The sequence below is a fragment of the Crocodylus porosus genome, unplaced genomic scaffold (assembly GCF_001723895.1).
Source record: "Crocodylus porosus isolate Cpor-Errol unplaced genomic scaffold, CroPor_comp1, whole genome shotgun sequence".
Taxonomy (NCBI): Eukaryota; Metazoa; Chordata; order Crocodylia; family Crocodylidae; genus Crocodylus; species Crocodylus porosus.
The window spans coordinates 508,323-523,508 of NW_017728910.1; the positions used below are offsets into that span (position 1 = coordinate 508,323).

Genomic DNA, 15,186 nt, shown 5'->3' on the forward strand with positions numbered 1-15,186 from the left:
GGTGGAGGGCAAGGGGCAGTAGGGCTGGGGGGCAGAGGCTTTGGGTGTGGGGCAAGGGGCACAAGCAGGGCATCCTGCCATGTACCCCTTGCCCTTGTTTAGTTTTTGTGCTATGCCGTCACTCTGGCACCTTCCGAGGTAGACATTATGGTGTTTTTCAGCACTCTGGCCAAAAAACGTTGCCTACCCCTGATCTAGTCTGTTAAAGAGAGACAGACAAGCCAGGATCCTTCTGATCAGTGTTGGTCTCTGGGCTGTGCCTCAGCCCACTGTGACTGGTACAGCAACCTTTTGCAACTGTATGTTAAATTAGTTAGCCCTGTACCCTAGGTGGGGTAGCTGTTGGTGCTATAGTAATGAAGACTGAAGATTCAAAGCTTGCTAATGGCAGCTAATGGGGTAGTTTGCAATTGCACACAATGGAGTATTTTGTATTATTATTATTATTATTATTATTTTAAGGGCGATTTCTTTAAAATGTAATTTTGTGTGTTGAAATGGAAGCACTCCAAAGTTAGAAAATGTTAGATTTATGGTACCCTGTGCAATTTCCATTTGGCCTCCCAGTGTTTTCCGCATGACCCTATCTTATTAAGTAGACTGGTTAAATAAAGGCGACCAGAATTTAAAGTTGTGTAGGGAACTGTAAATTTTAGTGCTTCTTAGCATTTGTCTGCTTGACTTCTTAACTTAAATTTACTAATTTTTAAATGAAATCTTTCATACAAATAGTGAAATAGGCAGCTTCAGGTCCCAAATTGGTTGGGGACCTGCTTAATAAGAGAGAGTGTCTGCTTAAGAGTTTGCAGCCTAAACGGTGAGAAGAAACGTAATGGGAAAAGGAGTGCCAGATACAGCATGACCCCTAGTGATATTTGGCAAGTGTATTTGATCAGTTTAAAAAATATATTTGTTTAATGCAGCTATTCCATAATTAGAACCAGTTATATAAACCAGGCGATGGCTTTAAGCAGAGACAACCTGAGCAGGGTGCAGGGCCTGGAGCAAATCAGCCTGTGTGGGGCCCTGCCCCCATATGTGAGGAAGCTGGCAGTGGATTTGCAGGGGGTGCCAAGCAACTGGACATGAAGCTGGTGGCAGCGCAGAGTTGCCATGCCACTCCTCCCAGCTCTGTGGGACCTCCCAAAGCGCAGGACCTGGGGCAGTCACCCCCATTCAAACCCCCCCCCCCCGACAGCCCTGGCCTTAAGTTTATTTCATATCTAATATTATTTAATGTCATTATGGAGATTGAGAGGTACAGTCTCTCGGTAAAAAAGATCATAAATGGGGGCAACAAGTAGTCATGCAAGCTGGATGCAACCCACACTGCTGTAGGGCTCTGACTGTGCCTATGCCTGTGCTGGGGCAGAGAAGTAAGGAGCTGTGCTGGGGTGGTGTGGCTGCCACCCTTTTCCTCCTCCCTGCTACTGGCTTCCCAAGGCGTTGGCATGGGTGGAGTTTTGACAGGGCCTGGGAGCTGTGCTTGTGTTAATGCTGCTTCTTTCTGGCTTCATTGCAACTTTGTAGCATCTGATAGCATTGTAACTTCATAGTCCTGTCATAGCATCTGATGAAGTAAGATGCTGTGTACAAAATTATATGCATCTCTGATTTAGTTAGTTTATAAGGAGCAAATCCACCCTGCCTTCTTTATGGAAATTATCAAATAAAGAAGGATTAGTATTCACATCAGGGAGACTTTCAAATGCTTAAGCTTGTATTCTAAATATTTCTATGCAGGAATTAAAAATAGGCTAGCAAAGCAAAAAAAAATCCACCTTGAATAATCTAGTTAATGATTCAGCAGTATTAAAGGGCAGCACTTCTTTGAAGAGTGACTCAGCAGACTTGCTTGTCCTGTGTATTCATAGACAGAAGTTGTTGACTGTAGTGGTTAAATTATGGTTTTATGGATTTTTAATGCTGCAGAATCAACATGGCTATAGTGGAGGAAGCTGAGTTTTATACTTTCTTTAACATTTTCAGTAGAATTATTTAATAATGATTATATCCACCAATTGCATTGATTGTTGTAGTTCTGTTTGTGAGTGGGTGATCAATCCTAGTTCTGTCTCCCTTTGGACTTTCCTGCCATGACTTAGATAGAAAGGAAAAGAAGGGTTTCAGTGGTCTTTCTGAGCTAGGAATCAGTAATGCCACCCAGGTGGTAACTTCTCACAGTGCTGCTTTATTTCACAGCAGGGTGTTGCACAATAACAGTTGCCTCGCTAATTACTTCATTAGTGAGGGAAGGTAATTCGGTGCCAGATGCCTTACAGATGCATTGTAGTGATCACTGTCTCTATCACTAACTGCCTCGTTAGTGAGGTGCATTCTCTGCGTCTTTTGCGTGCACCTTATGTTGGGAGTGGCCCTGGCTGCCGTCCGCACCTCCACTTTCATCGTTGTTGTTGTCCCAATGGGCTGGGGGCTTATGCTAGCTCCTCCTGTCCACACATCATCCCAGGGAGACTGCCTTCGCTCTGGACTCCCTACAGAGCCACTCCATGGAGCCCCAGTTCTTCCCTGCACTCACCAGAAGTGTGGAGGTTCCCAGGTACCTAGCCTGCCTTGTAATTGACCAATCATGCTGTCCTGAGCCTGGTGGTCCTGGCATCCTCCTAGATCACAGGGCAGGCTTCTTGTTTTCTTGTGGTGTCCCGGTAGCCCCTTGGCTGTCCTCCCATGCCTGAAAGCAAAGTGTGTTTGTCCTGCTGCCGGATTTTTATTGGCTGTGGTGGGCTAATCACCATGCCCTTCTCCAGGTGCATAATTCCCTTCACCTGGTGGGGTGCATTGTCAGATCAGTCCTGCCCAAAACTGTTTCAGTAACAGGGCTCCTGCCTGAGCCCCTGTTTCACTGTTAAATCAGTGATTTATGTTAATTTTACACAGTTGAGAATCTGACCTCTTATAGCTCATAGGTCCAGTCAGTTACTTTTCTCCAAATCTGAAGGTAGTTTTTGCTGCCTAGGGGTAACTTTGGTCATAATTTTGGACTATTCATATTGCTGTTGTATTGTGGTAACATTTAGAAGCCAAGATTTTCAAAATGGATAAGTGATTTTAGCTGTTTGGGTAGAGAAACTTTAGAGAGACCTGCTGTTGTTAAAGAGGTGTATGTAGTTTAGACTTGTTAGTCTGAGGTCAAGTAGAAGACAAGGTAGACTTAACTTGCATCTTAGACTAACCAAACTAGATACACAGCTCAAGCTTTCATTTGCTGAAGCTTGCTTCCGCAGATGCTGTTAAAGAGGTTAGGTACTTGGTACATTCTAAAAATCAAGCCGTTTTATGGTAGATGAAGTTGGGAACATGCAATCAGTAGTCACTTTTTCAAAATCCTGACCAAGGGCTTCATGTTCCTCATTTGTTACAAAGACATGCTTTGTGTATGTAAAGGCTGTACTTAGGTAAAAGAACATTTACATGAAAAGCTTACATATTACAGTGCCTTACAAAGGTTTACTGCCGTTTTACTGTCAGGGAAGAAAAGACCAAGGTCACTTAACAAATGAGTGTTCAAGATGGGAAGAGGAAGCAACTTTTCCTCATGTATTCATTTGCTTCAGTCACTAGATGGAAAATGAGGTTGGGATTTGGTAGATCTAGGTTCTGTTCCCAAATTTATTAGTGCATGACAGTAAGCATGTCGCTACACTACACAGGGCCTTCCTTACTTCCTCCATCTGGAAAATGGACTAATGATATTGACCCCTTTTGTAAAGCACTTTGATATCTACTGGTGCAAAGTGGTTGTTTAGGTTGTAGAGGTCACAGGAAAACCCTGGTGAAAATAATATGACAGTTACAGCACATGTGAAAACATTTCAGAGCTGGAAGAAGTAATGTGTGTTGCTAATAGTAAGGATATAGATGCCAATATGTGCATTTGTTGAAACACAAACATTACATGCATTTTATCACTTAACTATGTAATTTCTAATTAGTTCTGTGCTGCTTAAATAAATCACCACATTGGTCTATAGAACTGAAAACTCGTGATAATTGGTATCTGCCAGGAATTATTAACCTATGGGTGTTTTAATTGGCCATTTTAACTCAGTTATTTTTAATTGCTTAAAAAAGCCCAGGGATTAGTTTTTTGCTGTGGCACTTGGATCATTTATTCAGAAATTTGTAACTAGCTGACATTTGTCCAGTATTGTTTGAAATCTTTGTAGTGGTTACATGTGGTGGTGATAAGTACCATAGAAAAATCAAAGGACGTATGGACATGCATTCATGAGCGTGCGCACGTGCGCGCGCACACGTTTTAACTATACCTATATATAGTGAAAGTACTCCTAACATGAAAGCAATTTTATCACTGTAAGGGTGCTTCCTATCAATACATTTAACTTCGCATACAGGAATATCTAACTAGACCAACGTAAGTCATCTTTATATTCCTATAACAGTATAACCCCTCCGCCCAACCCAAGAATATACAGCTTGTATAGTCTGAAGTAAACAACGTTATCTCAAGCTAGGAAAATGGGGATGAGTCGTGATCCAACGCACCTGGCGTTTGCCACATTCCACTGTATCACAACATTCTGCTACCTAGGTTCATGGCTTGGTCACACTCACAGAGCAGGAGGCTATGTGCCGCTTCACTGGCCTTCTATGGAATCAGCATGCAAAACTCTTGCTCCTAGTAAAGCTCTTACTATCACAGCAATGAATGTCAAACATTTATTGCCTTGGACTCTAAAACTGACTTGGTAGAAGTCTGAGAGAGACTGTTTTCTGACAAAGTTAATCTTTACAGATCTTTATAGAAATATTTTCAGTATCTCATCTCTTCCCAAATAAGTTACTACTTTCAAAATATGACAGCTCAGAAATTATTTATTTTGCTGTACCTGTAAAATATTTTAACTGGAAATATATAAACAAAGTAGAATGATTTCCTTGGAATTGCATAAAACCATGAAATCTATTGAAAATTACCAAATAAGAACATTTTGCTTTTAAAAGATTTAAAAAATATACAAATTTTACAGGAAACTTTGGATCACCAATAGAAAAGACTGGACCAAATTCTCTTATGGCCCATTCTTGAGACATACTTGGTATTCACAAAACTGACTGAAGACCACAGAATTGGTAAGTATTTTGTTATCTCTTGGGATTGCTGTATTAGTTTGCGTAACTGTCAATCCAAACGAAATACATTGTCTTCTGTAGTGAGACACTGGCTGTACATTAAGTCAACTTACAGCAGATTTCTCTCATTGTCTGTTTGTGGCAAAAGGAGATAAGTGTAAAATGGAGGATGTTTATTACAAATAATCGAAAATATATATACTGTCATTTTCTTTTTGGAAAAAACAAGCTGTTTTCACAGTTTTATATTGTCTAAGTTATTTTCAGTGTCTCTTTCAGCTTAATACTTAACCATTCTAGTGTTCTAGACATCAAACTGGATGGAAACAAGAAGCTTCTTGCAAACTGCAATTTTTTATTGTGAAGTAGTGATGTAAATTAACCTTTCTTGTCTATTAATGAAGAGCTATAGGATATCCAATTACTGCTTTGGGCTAATTCAAAGAGGTGTTAGTTTGTTTGAACTGACCCCTACTGGCAAGTAAATATTACATTAAGGACAAAAATACTCACTCGGTGCCATGACAGTTTCTTTTGTTTATGTTGCAGGTATTTAATAAAAAATGCTGTTGTCAATAGGAATGCTAATGCTGTCTGCCACTCAGATCTACACCATTTTGACAGTTCAGTTGTTTGCTTTCCTTAATCTTCTGCCTGTGGAGGCAGATATTTTAGCGGTAAGTGCCATAATAATTTTTACATGTAGGTAAAATTGTACAAATAATGGAAACTTCTTTTAGGTTTTCCTAATTGTGTATCATCTAATGCAGCAGACTTATTAAAGTAGCTTTGTAAATTTCATTGAAATTATCCACACATTTTACCAGGTAAATGAATACTGTTTTGAATACTACTTTAAAAAAAGGCTAGGGTTTTCAAAGTAGTTAAATGGAACATGTAGATATTCATAGATTGTAAGAGTAGAAGGGACCGTGGAAGATCATTGGGTCCAGCCCCCTGCACTACAGCATCATTGTAATTGAGGGAAGGGGGACACCTAACTTAAGATGCTCTTGAAAATCTCAACCTAGTTTTTATACGCATGCACCTTAAGTTAGGTGTCCCCCTTCCCTATATATATATAGAGAGAGAGAGGCATAGTCTGTCTGTCTGTAATGCTTTTGGGGGGTGTGCCCGACCACCTACTGAGCTCCAAGTGCCTCCCCAGGGTGCCTCACACCCACAAGCCTGGGGTATTGCTGGCACCACCCAGGGGTTCTGGTCTGTATATGGGCCTTGTGCCCCTGGGGTGCACAGGCCTGGTAGCCCTTGAAGGTGCTTGACCCACTGCAAGAAATTGGGGTGCTTCCTTTAGCCTGAAGCACAAAATGTAGCCTCCCTTAGCTGAACCTAGGAAGCATATAGCAGGCAGTGGGATTGGGCATGCCTAATATAGTTATAGTGTAAAGCTTTATTGGTTAAAGAAGGTAGGCTTGGGGAAGGGTACAGATTAGAGAGAAATATCAAACAGTAGCCCAGAGCAAACAGTGCCAGCTTAGTAGCTGTTTGAAAAGCTTACTGCAATGTAGAAGCGATCTTTCTAGTTAAGTTTTAGTTAAGTTACTCATATGTTCATCTAGAGCCTAGAAGAGCTCCAGAGGCTGTGTGCTTACTCCATGTTTCCCAATATGGCTCTCTTTCCCTTTCCTCATGGGGACCCTTGTATACACCTGTTGTGACCTCAGCACAAAGTTCCCACCAGAAGCAGCCCCACTGGCTGCTGCCTGGTGCTTCCTAATGACGTCACCTTTCCAGTTGAGGTAACTAGTCACCTGACCTGCAGTGGTAGGGAAACTGAGATGGTGGGAGCAGGTTCCCCTTCCCTTGGGAATGTCTCTAGCGTAGGTCACAACTCGGTGTTAAATGAAACAGATGGGGGAAGAGCTGCTTGCTCACAGCAGTGAGGCAGATGGAGGGGGTGATACTTTCACAGGGGGAGTGGCTCTAGCCAGTGCTGCACATGGGGCGAATTGTGCATCAAGAATGACGGCAGGGAAGGAGCGCCACCATGACGGAGGGGATGGAGCAGGGGGGGTTGTGTGGGGTTGGATGCAGGGGGAAGGGGGGAATGACAGCAGGGTGGACTAGAGATGGCACAGGGTGGTGGCAGTGTGGCACTGGCCTTGACCCCACCTCCGTTCCCTCCATCCTTGCTGTCGTGGCAGCGCTCTGTCCCAGCCATCATTCTTGATGGGCAATTTGCTAGTATTGTGTAATAAGCTTTCAAGAAGAACTTTCTGCTCATTTATTTTAAATTGGCCAAGTAAATTGGTAACTAGCATACTTAAATACATTTTACTTATGCATGCAAATAGTCCTACTGATGATAACTGAACTGCTTGTCTGCATAAAGCCAAGTATAATTTTTAATGTTTGTGTGATTGGAACATAAACTGGGAGTGGAAGAATAAGCTGTTACCTTTCCCAAGGCTGGATCTATCCCCTAAAATTTTGTCAGTACAGTGGAGTCGTATCTTATGCGGGGGTTACGTGCTGAAGTCAGCACATAGGGTGAAAATCGCGTATAGTTGAAATGCAGCCCTTCCCGCCCCTCTTGTCCTCTGGTGCATTGTCCTGCCAGGATAGCCAGCTGAGTATGAGCGAGCTGCCGCTCCCCAGCCATGCCGGCGTGTGCGGGCAGTACCACATGGCGCCGCACTACGCTCTGTGCCCTGGCCAGCACCCAGTGGCCAGCCCCAGCAGCCGAGCGTGTATAGCTGAATTCGTGTAAGTTAAATACACGTAAGATGTGACTCGACTGTATATCTCCTTATTGGCATATCTGTTGACAAACCTGTTCACTTAGATTCAGTTTTTACAGCAAGAGTTATTTTGTTTGCATAGCTAATGTTGCTTGGGAGGTCGGTTTATATGGGCCAAAGAAATTAGTATAAATTGTGTCTTCCATTGGTGGCTTATCCTTGTATGTACCAGCCAAATAAATTTGTGTAAGTTGTGTCCCCCATTGGTGGCTTAGCCTCCATTCATTGAAAGGGTTGGGGCCTTACTCTGAGGCTTCCTTTTTATTGATGGCTAAGATACTGTGGTTTACTTTTCAGCAACTGTCCACCTACTGTTATTTACCAGATACTATCACAGAGCAGGTGATGTGAGGAAGAACTGTGTTCTCTTTTAATTTATAATTTGTTTTCTGTACCCTTCGTAGTGTAGTGACCCTGGGTATTGTTAATATACTTATAATGCATGGACTAACCAAGCATGTTACATTGAGTTAAAAGGGGCAAGAATTTGTGGTTCCTGTGCTGTGTAATTGAACACTAAACCAGGAAATTTTACCCCTGAATGAAATGGAATTAAGTTACTGCAGGTACTTGGACAGTTACTGTGTATTATTTGCCCTGTAATAAGTCTCTGCCCTCTCTTAAGTTGCTGTGATTTTTCTATGCCTGCACATATGTAAATAGTACAATTAGATCTTTAAATAGTTCCTAAGATAAACCTTTCATCATGCTTGAGAGTAATGTTAATTTAGGGTCGAGGGTCAGTGATGAAAGATGATTTTTGTACCACCTAGAACTCATTCTTTAGATGCTATAGATATCTAGAGGGGGGAAGCTGCATTTGGGTGGGAGTTCAAGCTACTGGAATAATTGGATCTAATAGCTGTAATAAATTATTTGCTTACCCATAGTAATATTCAAGAAAATTATTATTCAAACTAACTGAACCCAAGTACTCAAATCAGTATTTATAAAATTACAGGCTCTGCAAGTTTGTGGGAGTACCAGTTGCCAAATATTGAATTGTAGTTTGACACATAGGATGCTTTTACTGGGTTTGCATTATGAAACATCTCTTTGCAGCTAGATATATTAAGGAAAAATAATTTAGATATATGAAAAGCTTTGATATAGAATGGCTACCACCACTCCACAGTTAAATTAGATTTCATTATAAATCTACCTTCCAGCCCCTTCAGTTCCTAAAAGAAACTGATTTTCCAGCATACTATATTCTACATATGACTATGCCTTAAGGTGGTCTATTTTGCATTTTGCTCTACAGGTTTCCCTTGCCAACTGCTGGGGTTAGGTTCCTGAAAATTCCCATGGTTAGCAAGACAAAAGGCTTATGGGAAAAATGACAGGTAGCGGGGCTGATGCACAGCCATGGAAAACTGTGGTTACTTGAAACTCTATACTGTGGTAGCCAAAATGCTATATAGAATATTAAGCCTGGATACTCAGAACCGTGTTGGCGGGGGAAACCTGTACTTCTATTACTATGGCTGCAGTCTAAGAGCATGGGGGTCATGTCTGTACAATGTACAGTAAAAGCTCTATTAACCAGCATCCATGGGGAATGAGGGGTGCTGATTAATCAAATATGCTGGTTATCTGAGAATTTTTTTCAAGAAAGAAACTAAGCCTTCATTTTAACTGTGATATAATAACTTTTAATATAACATTTTAATATAACATTATTATAACTTTTAAACTGACATAACAACTTTAAATATTTTAACTACGATATAAAGAATAATAAAGTAAATAGTATACTGTACTATTACTGCCCCTCAGCTGCTTCTGAAGGCACCTTGGGATCAGAGGTTGCCTCAGAACATGGCTCTGCTTTGGAGTGTGCCTCTCCTTGAGGATCATCAATGTCAATAGATGATTCTTGACAAGCTGCTTGAATCCTTGACACAAGCTGCAGAAGCTCTTTGAAGCAACCTGCGGATGTCTGCCTGCCCGCAAGTCAGTTGCCTTTTTTTCAGGAAATTGTTGTGAACAACATGAAGTTGCATCACTTCCTGAGCAGAATAAGAAGACTGCTGCTCAGCAAATTTCAAGAATGTTTTCAGAAATTGTGTAGCAGTAGCCTGAGCCACTTTAGTTTCTTCACTGTGGTAGTCTTCTTTCGAGTCTTATTCAGGTGTAGAAGATTTGTCAGGACGCACAACCTCTTCTGTAATTTCAGCATCAGTAAGGGTTTGTGCAACATCAAGGTCTTGATCAATTGTTCACCCACTCTTCAAGCTCAGTATCTTTGAGTTTAGTGAGGTCAGCATTTTGAAGGACATCAAGAATCTCTTTTAACGATTCTTTTTTATGTCTCTCATTGAAACCTGTAAACTTCTTCATCAGAAGATCCCTCTGCAAACATCACTGCTGCCCACAATTTTCTCCAAGCCTTCCTTAAAGCTGTACTCTTCACAGCACACCAGGCACATGGTATACTGTGACTGAAATTCTTGGAGACTGCCTTCATAGTCGAGTAGCTTCCTCATAAAATCCCTTCTGTAGATGGATTTCAGGTTTTTAATTCCCTGATCCATAAGCTGTATGAGTGAGGTGACACTTGCAGGCAGGAAGATGGTAAAAATATTTCCAGACACTAACTCTGCTTCAGGAGGGTAAGCTCAATAGTTATCTAAAATCAGAATAACTTTTGTGCCTTCTGGCTTTTCTTCATTTTCTTCAGATGCTCTTTCACTGCTGGTACAAAGACATAGTAAAACCAGTGCAAAAATATTTCCTTGTCCATCCATGCATTAGGTTATGCCTTGTACTCAACAGGTAGATAAATGACACCCTTGAATGCTCTTGGTTGCCTGAATTTTTCAACCACTAGTGACTTGATTTTGTGTGTGCCTGGTGCATTTGCACACGTCAGTAATCAGGCAGTCCTTGCTTTGCTTAAAACCAGCTGCACCAGCTTCACCTGTACCAGCCAGGGTAGAAGTTGTCAAACAAACAATTTTTCAGCAGCCTCATGATCAGATTTTTTTTTTCCATATGCATCAAACCTTCTGATACCATGGCAAGACGACCATCCATCTGAAAAAACACAGGCCTCGGTCATTCCCATTTATTGATAGAAGTCTTTTGCTTTTTCGATCAGCATTGAGCCAGAAATTGGAGCTCCCTCCGAACGTTTTAAGGCAAACCATTCATACAATATCTCATCTAATTGTTTCAGTTTTGGTTTGCGCAGAGTGCAGCGTTGCTCAATTGCTTTACTTGTCTCAGAATTTGTCACAAACTGTAGTAACTCTGCCCGCTGTGCCTTGATGTTGTAGAGCGTAGACGAACTGACACTGAATTCCTGCATCAACTTGTTCCTGTTTTCTCCTTTTTCCAGCTGCTTAACTATGTCCAATTAATGCGTAATTGTCAAAACAACATACTTTTGCTTCTGTCCTCTGCTTGTTGATGGAGTATTAGTAGCCATAGTTGCAGGATGGGTGAGATATTCAGCAATGAAGTTACAGGCACAAACTCAACGCGATCACAGTGTAATCACAATGGCGGATGAGACTGCCGCTAGCGACACTACTCGGCTGTGTCCCGAACAACAAGATGGTGTTAGTGACAGATGCTGGTTAATAGAGAATTCTGGATGGTAAAGTGCTGGATAAAACACAGCTTTTACTGTACATTTACCTGCATATGAAGCAGGGTCAAACATTTTAAGAGTATTATGTAAATATAAATGGACATGCTACTGACTCCTTGAATAATTTGGAGAGTGGGTATGTAAATGTGGGGGGAAATATAAGAACAGGAATTCAAGGGGTACATAGTGAAGGAGCAGATGACTGGTGGATGTGGATTTGGGGATAGGAAACTGTCTACCTTATCTCAGAATGAGGGACCCTGAGGAGGACAAAGTATAATTAAAGAGATTTTTCAACACAGTAAAAGGGCAAGGAAGCAGAAGAATGGAAAGGCCAATTCTCATTCATTAACTCCTTAAAATATTCTTCTGTGCATATTATGTTAGTGTTAGAGTGATGTTATAGCTGTGATGATCCAGAAATTATGCTAGAGGCAAAGATTTCTTAGGGCAATATCTTTTATTGGACTAAGTAGTTGGGGTGAAACTAGACCAGCTTTTGAATTAAAAATATGCATCGATTGTATGTGCTTATTAACATTTTTATCTAAAAAAATATAATTATTTAAGTGCTTCAGAGTTTGAGCAGGTAGGTAAAAGCCTGCCATTCAGATTTTGTTCTATTCCTCTGTTTCCTGTAGAGTTACAAAACTCTGCAGAAGGGAAACCCTATTTTGGTGGACCAGAAAGTATTTTTCAGGACAGACTTGAAAATTTTTAAGTAAAATATCTGTATAGAGAGTTAGGTTTGTGTGTCTTGTAAGGCATTTGGAATTCTTTGCTGACTTGGAGATGGGCATTAAGTACATTGCTGTTAGCTCTTATATTAGAATTTGACAGCTCCTATCTTCCATTCTTGTTATTAGACAATATTTCAGTCTTATTTAGTAAATAGGATAATTTGGCAATTGAATGGTATAATAAATGGACAATTATGAATCATTTCAAACTGTATCATGTCAATTGCATTTTTGGCTGTCTTGTTATAATCAACAACTTTTACAGGTAGTCGATATTTTTTATTTTCCCAGCAGAAAATCCGCCCAGACTGTTTTCACCCTGTTTGTTAGAGACTTGAATGTTCCATTCACTACCTCTGGCTTGTGGGAATGGAAAATAACAGAGAAGAGAAAAATGTGACTTATGTAATTTTAGGTTCTTTTATGCAGTGTTGTTCTACGTTGACTCTTAGTTTTGATTAGAAAAATAGAATTTGTTAACTGTTTAAATAGAATAGTTTGCAGGGAGATGAGGAAGGATGGAAGCTTGATAAAGGGATTAAGGGTTTCTTACAAAGCCGATGCTTTGATAGCAACATCTCCTCTAAAGTGGAAAAAAATACTGCTCTTTCAGGAGCATCTCCATGAGTTGTGGTAAACGTAACATTTGTAGCTGCTTTTCAATTGAATTCAGTTTCCACAAAAGTGGTTTAACAGAGGTATTTGAATTCTAGGAAATGAAGGGGAGATTTCATTGCAAATGGAATTAATTTACTTTTTTGTTAAATTGTTCTGAGTGAAGAGAGCCTTAGGAGTTTATTACTTGGGAAATGATAAATGCAGTAAGATTGGGTTGGGGGAGTATGTGGGTGTAAACCCCTGGAAAAAACTTTGGTACTGGAAGAGCAGTTTGGCTAGTTCATTAGCTTGGGTATTAGGAGGGCCCTATCACTAGTACTACACTTGTGCCCTAAATTATTTGATGTTTCTTTATGTTCAGTTTGATTTGTATTGCAAATCTGATTTTATTCTACTTTTCAAATTTGTTTAGTATAATTTTGAAAATGCAACTCAGACATTTGATGATCTGCCAGCCAGGTTTGGCTATCGATTACCGGCTGAAGGCTTGAAGGTAAGAACTCTCTGAATACACAGAAAAAAAGTATAATCTTAAAAAAAACCTATTGAATGGGATGATTTTGCTGGAATTTGTTTTGAGTTCTAGGTAAATGATGAACACATTACTTGTGCACACAGGGATTTGAATAATCAACTAAGAGCAGGTGTATCTTAAGTTTGTTCATGTAACCAACCATCTCTTTTTTTGCTACATAATGAGTCTTTAAAATCCAGTATTTTTTCAGCTCATATAGTCTTTCCTTGGAGCTCAAAGCCACACAAGAACTATTCTTGCCTGTAGAAAATAAGGTTTTCAGAAAAATGGCTTGAATTATTACATTTTATTTTTATTGACTTGCTATTTCTTTTTGTAATAAACATTTATTTTAGTGGTGAGCTTCACATACTCGAGCGTTTGTTGCACTGGTCCCCAACTGAGGTATGTATTAACGGACGTGTATTGATCAAAAACTCTGTGCTTTTTAAGTAAGTCTTGGAGATGGAGAGAAGCAAAGCAGTCTCAAGAGCTGTTTCCAAATGTGGATTCTAGTAAAGCTATCAGTGTTGCGTATTGCAGGGCAGAATCTATTTTTGTTTTACCATTGCACAAATGTGTAACAAGAAGCCAAAATGGGGGAAAAAATTAAAGGGAACAGAGCGCAATAGGAAACTGTTCTCTTCCTTATGCTTTGGGAGAATAGCTCATTATGCACTGTACTGCTTGAGTCAGAATGAACAGCAGTGTCAGACCAGCCCCTTCTGAGGGAGTATTGACGTGTGCACCTCCATTCCACTTCAGTTAGTGGGAATACACACTCCACTCTGTAACTGAGTGGCTCTTTGCTTGCATTCTCTGTATCATCTTGGTAGATGCTAGAACTGAGGTTAGTGGGGACTTTTAGAGCCAAATAATTTGAATTAAACAGCTAGGTTTTCATGTCGAGAGCTGTAAGCAACTTGTATTTTCCATGAATTTTGCACAGGGAGGAATGTCATGTCACTTTTTTTACACTGACCCTAAAACAGGGAAGTACCTTGAAGACATCATCAGTCCCTGAGATTGTGATAAAAATGCAGATCAAGTATCGGATCTTTCATCTGGTGCCCAAATAACATGTGTTACCATATCACCTGGCATAGCTTCCTAACTATACCTGTACACTCTGGCATCTGCAATTTGAAGATTCACCCCAAATGATGGATCATACCAGTATGAATTCTAGACCATGTAAATGCAGACCTTTTCACTTTTTGCCTCTAACTTGGTACAATACCTTGACCTAGTCTGTTGGAACTGTGGGTTAACAGTCAGAATCCCAGCCTGAAAGCCCCATATGGAATGGAGAAATCCATACAACTAGTGACATAAGAAAACCTCCTTTTTATAAGTCCCTGCCTTAACAAGGGCTTGATTCAAAGCTCTTTTAAATCAGTGGGAACCTTTCCACTAATTTAAATGGCTTTGCCTTATTTCCTAATTGTCCAAAAGTATTCTGTTTAGTTTGTCTGCCCAAAAGACATTCACAAGGCACGTGCAACCATGCTAAACTGTTTTCTGCATTTTTTTCCTACAACTGAAGCTGGATTGAGCTTAAAACAGATGCATTGAACAGGAGAGAGGTTTAGTATGCATTGTTGCATGCACTAAAAACAGCGCATTTTGATGGGTTTTGGAAGATTTTTTATTTTTTAAATGCATGTCCTATCATGAAACTTGATGATATTTTTTTAATTGCATGAGATTCCTGCTCCATCTCTCTGTATACTGATATTGGTGAGGTAAAAAAAACTCTCTCTCGGTTCGTTTTCTTTGGAGGCTCATTGAATAACAAATCCTTAGGCACACATTGTTGGTGAGACAAAAGGTATATAT

The 15,186-nt window shown here is 40.3% G+C and overlaps 1 protein-coding gene across 1 annotated transcript in view; it reads left to right on the forward strand.

Annotated features, from left to right (window-relative positions):
* RNF13 (ring finger protein 13) overlaps positions 1 to 15,186 on the forward strand; it is a 143,795-nt gene that overhangs the window by 13,801 nt on the left and 114,808 nt on the right. Inside the window, exons 2-4 of the mRNA XM_019532576.1 lie at positions 5,013 to 5,115; positions 5,665 to 5,792; positions 13,246 to 13,326. Of these exons, the coding sequence (XP_019388121.1) occupies positions 5,679 to 5,792; positions 13,246 to 13,326 (195 nt within the window). The 5' untranslated portion in view covers positions 5,013 to 5,115; positions 5,665 to 5,678. The remainder of the gene's footprint in view (positions 1 to 5,012; positions 5,116 to 5,664; positions 5,793 to 13,245; positions 13,327 to 15,186) is intronic.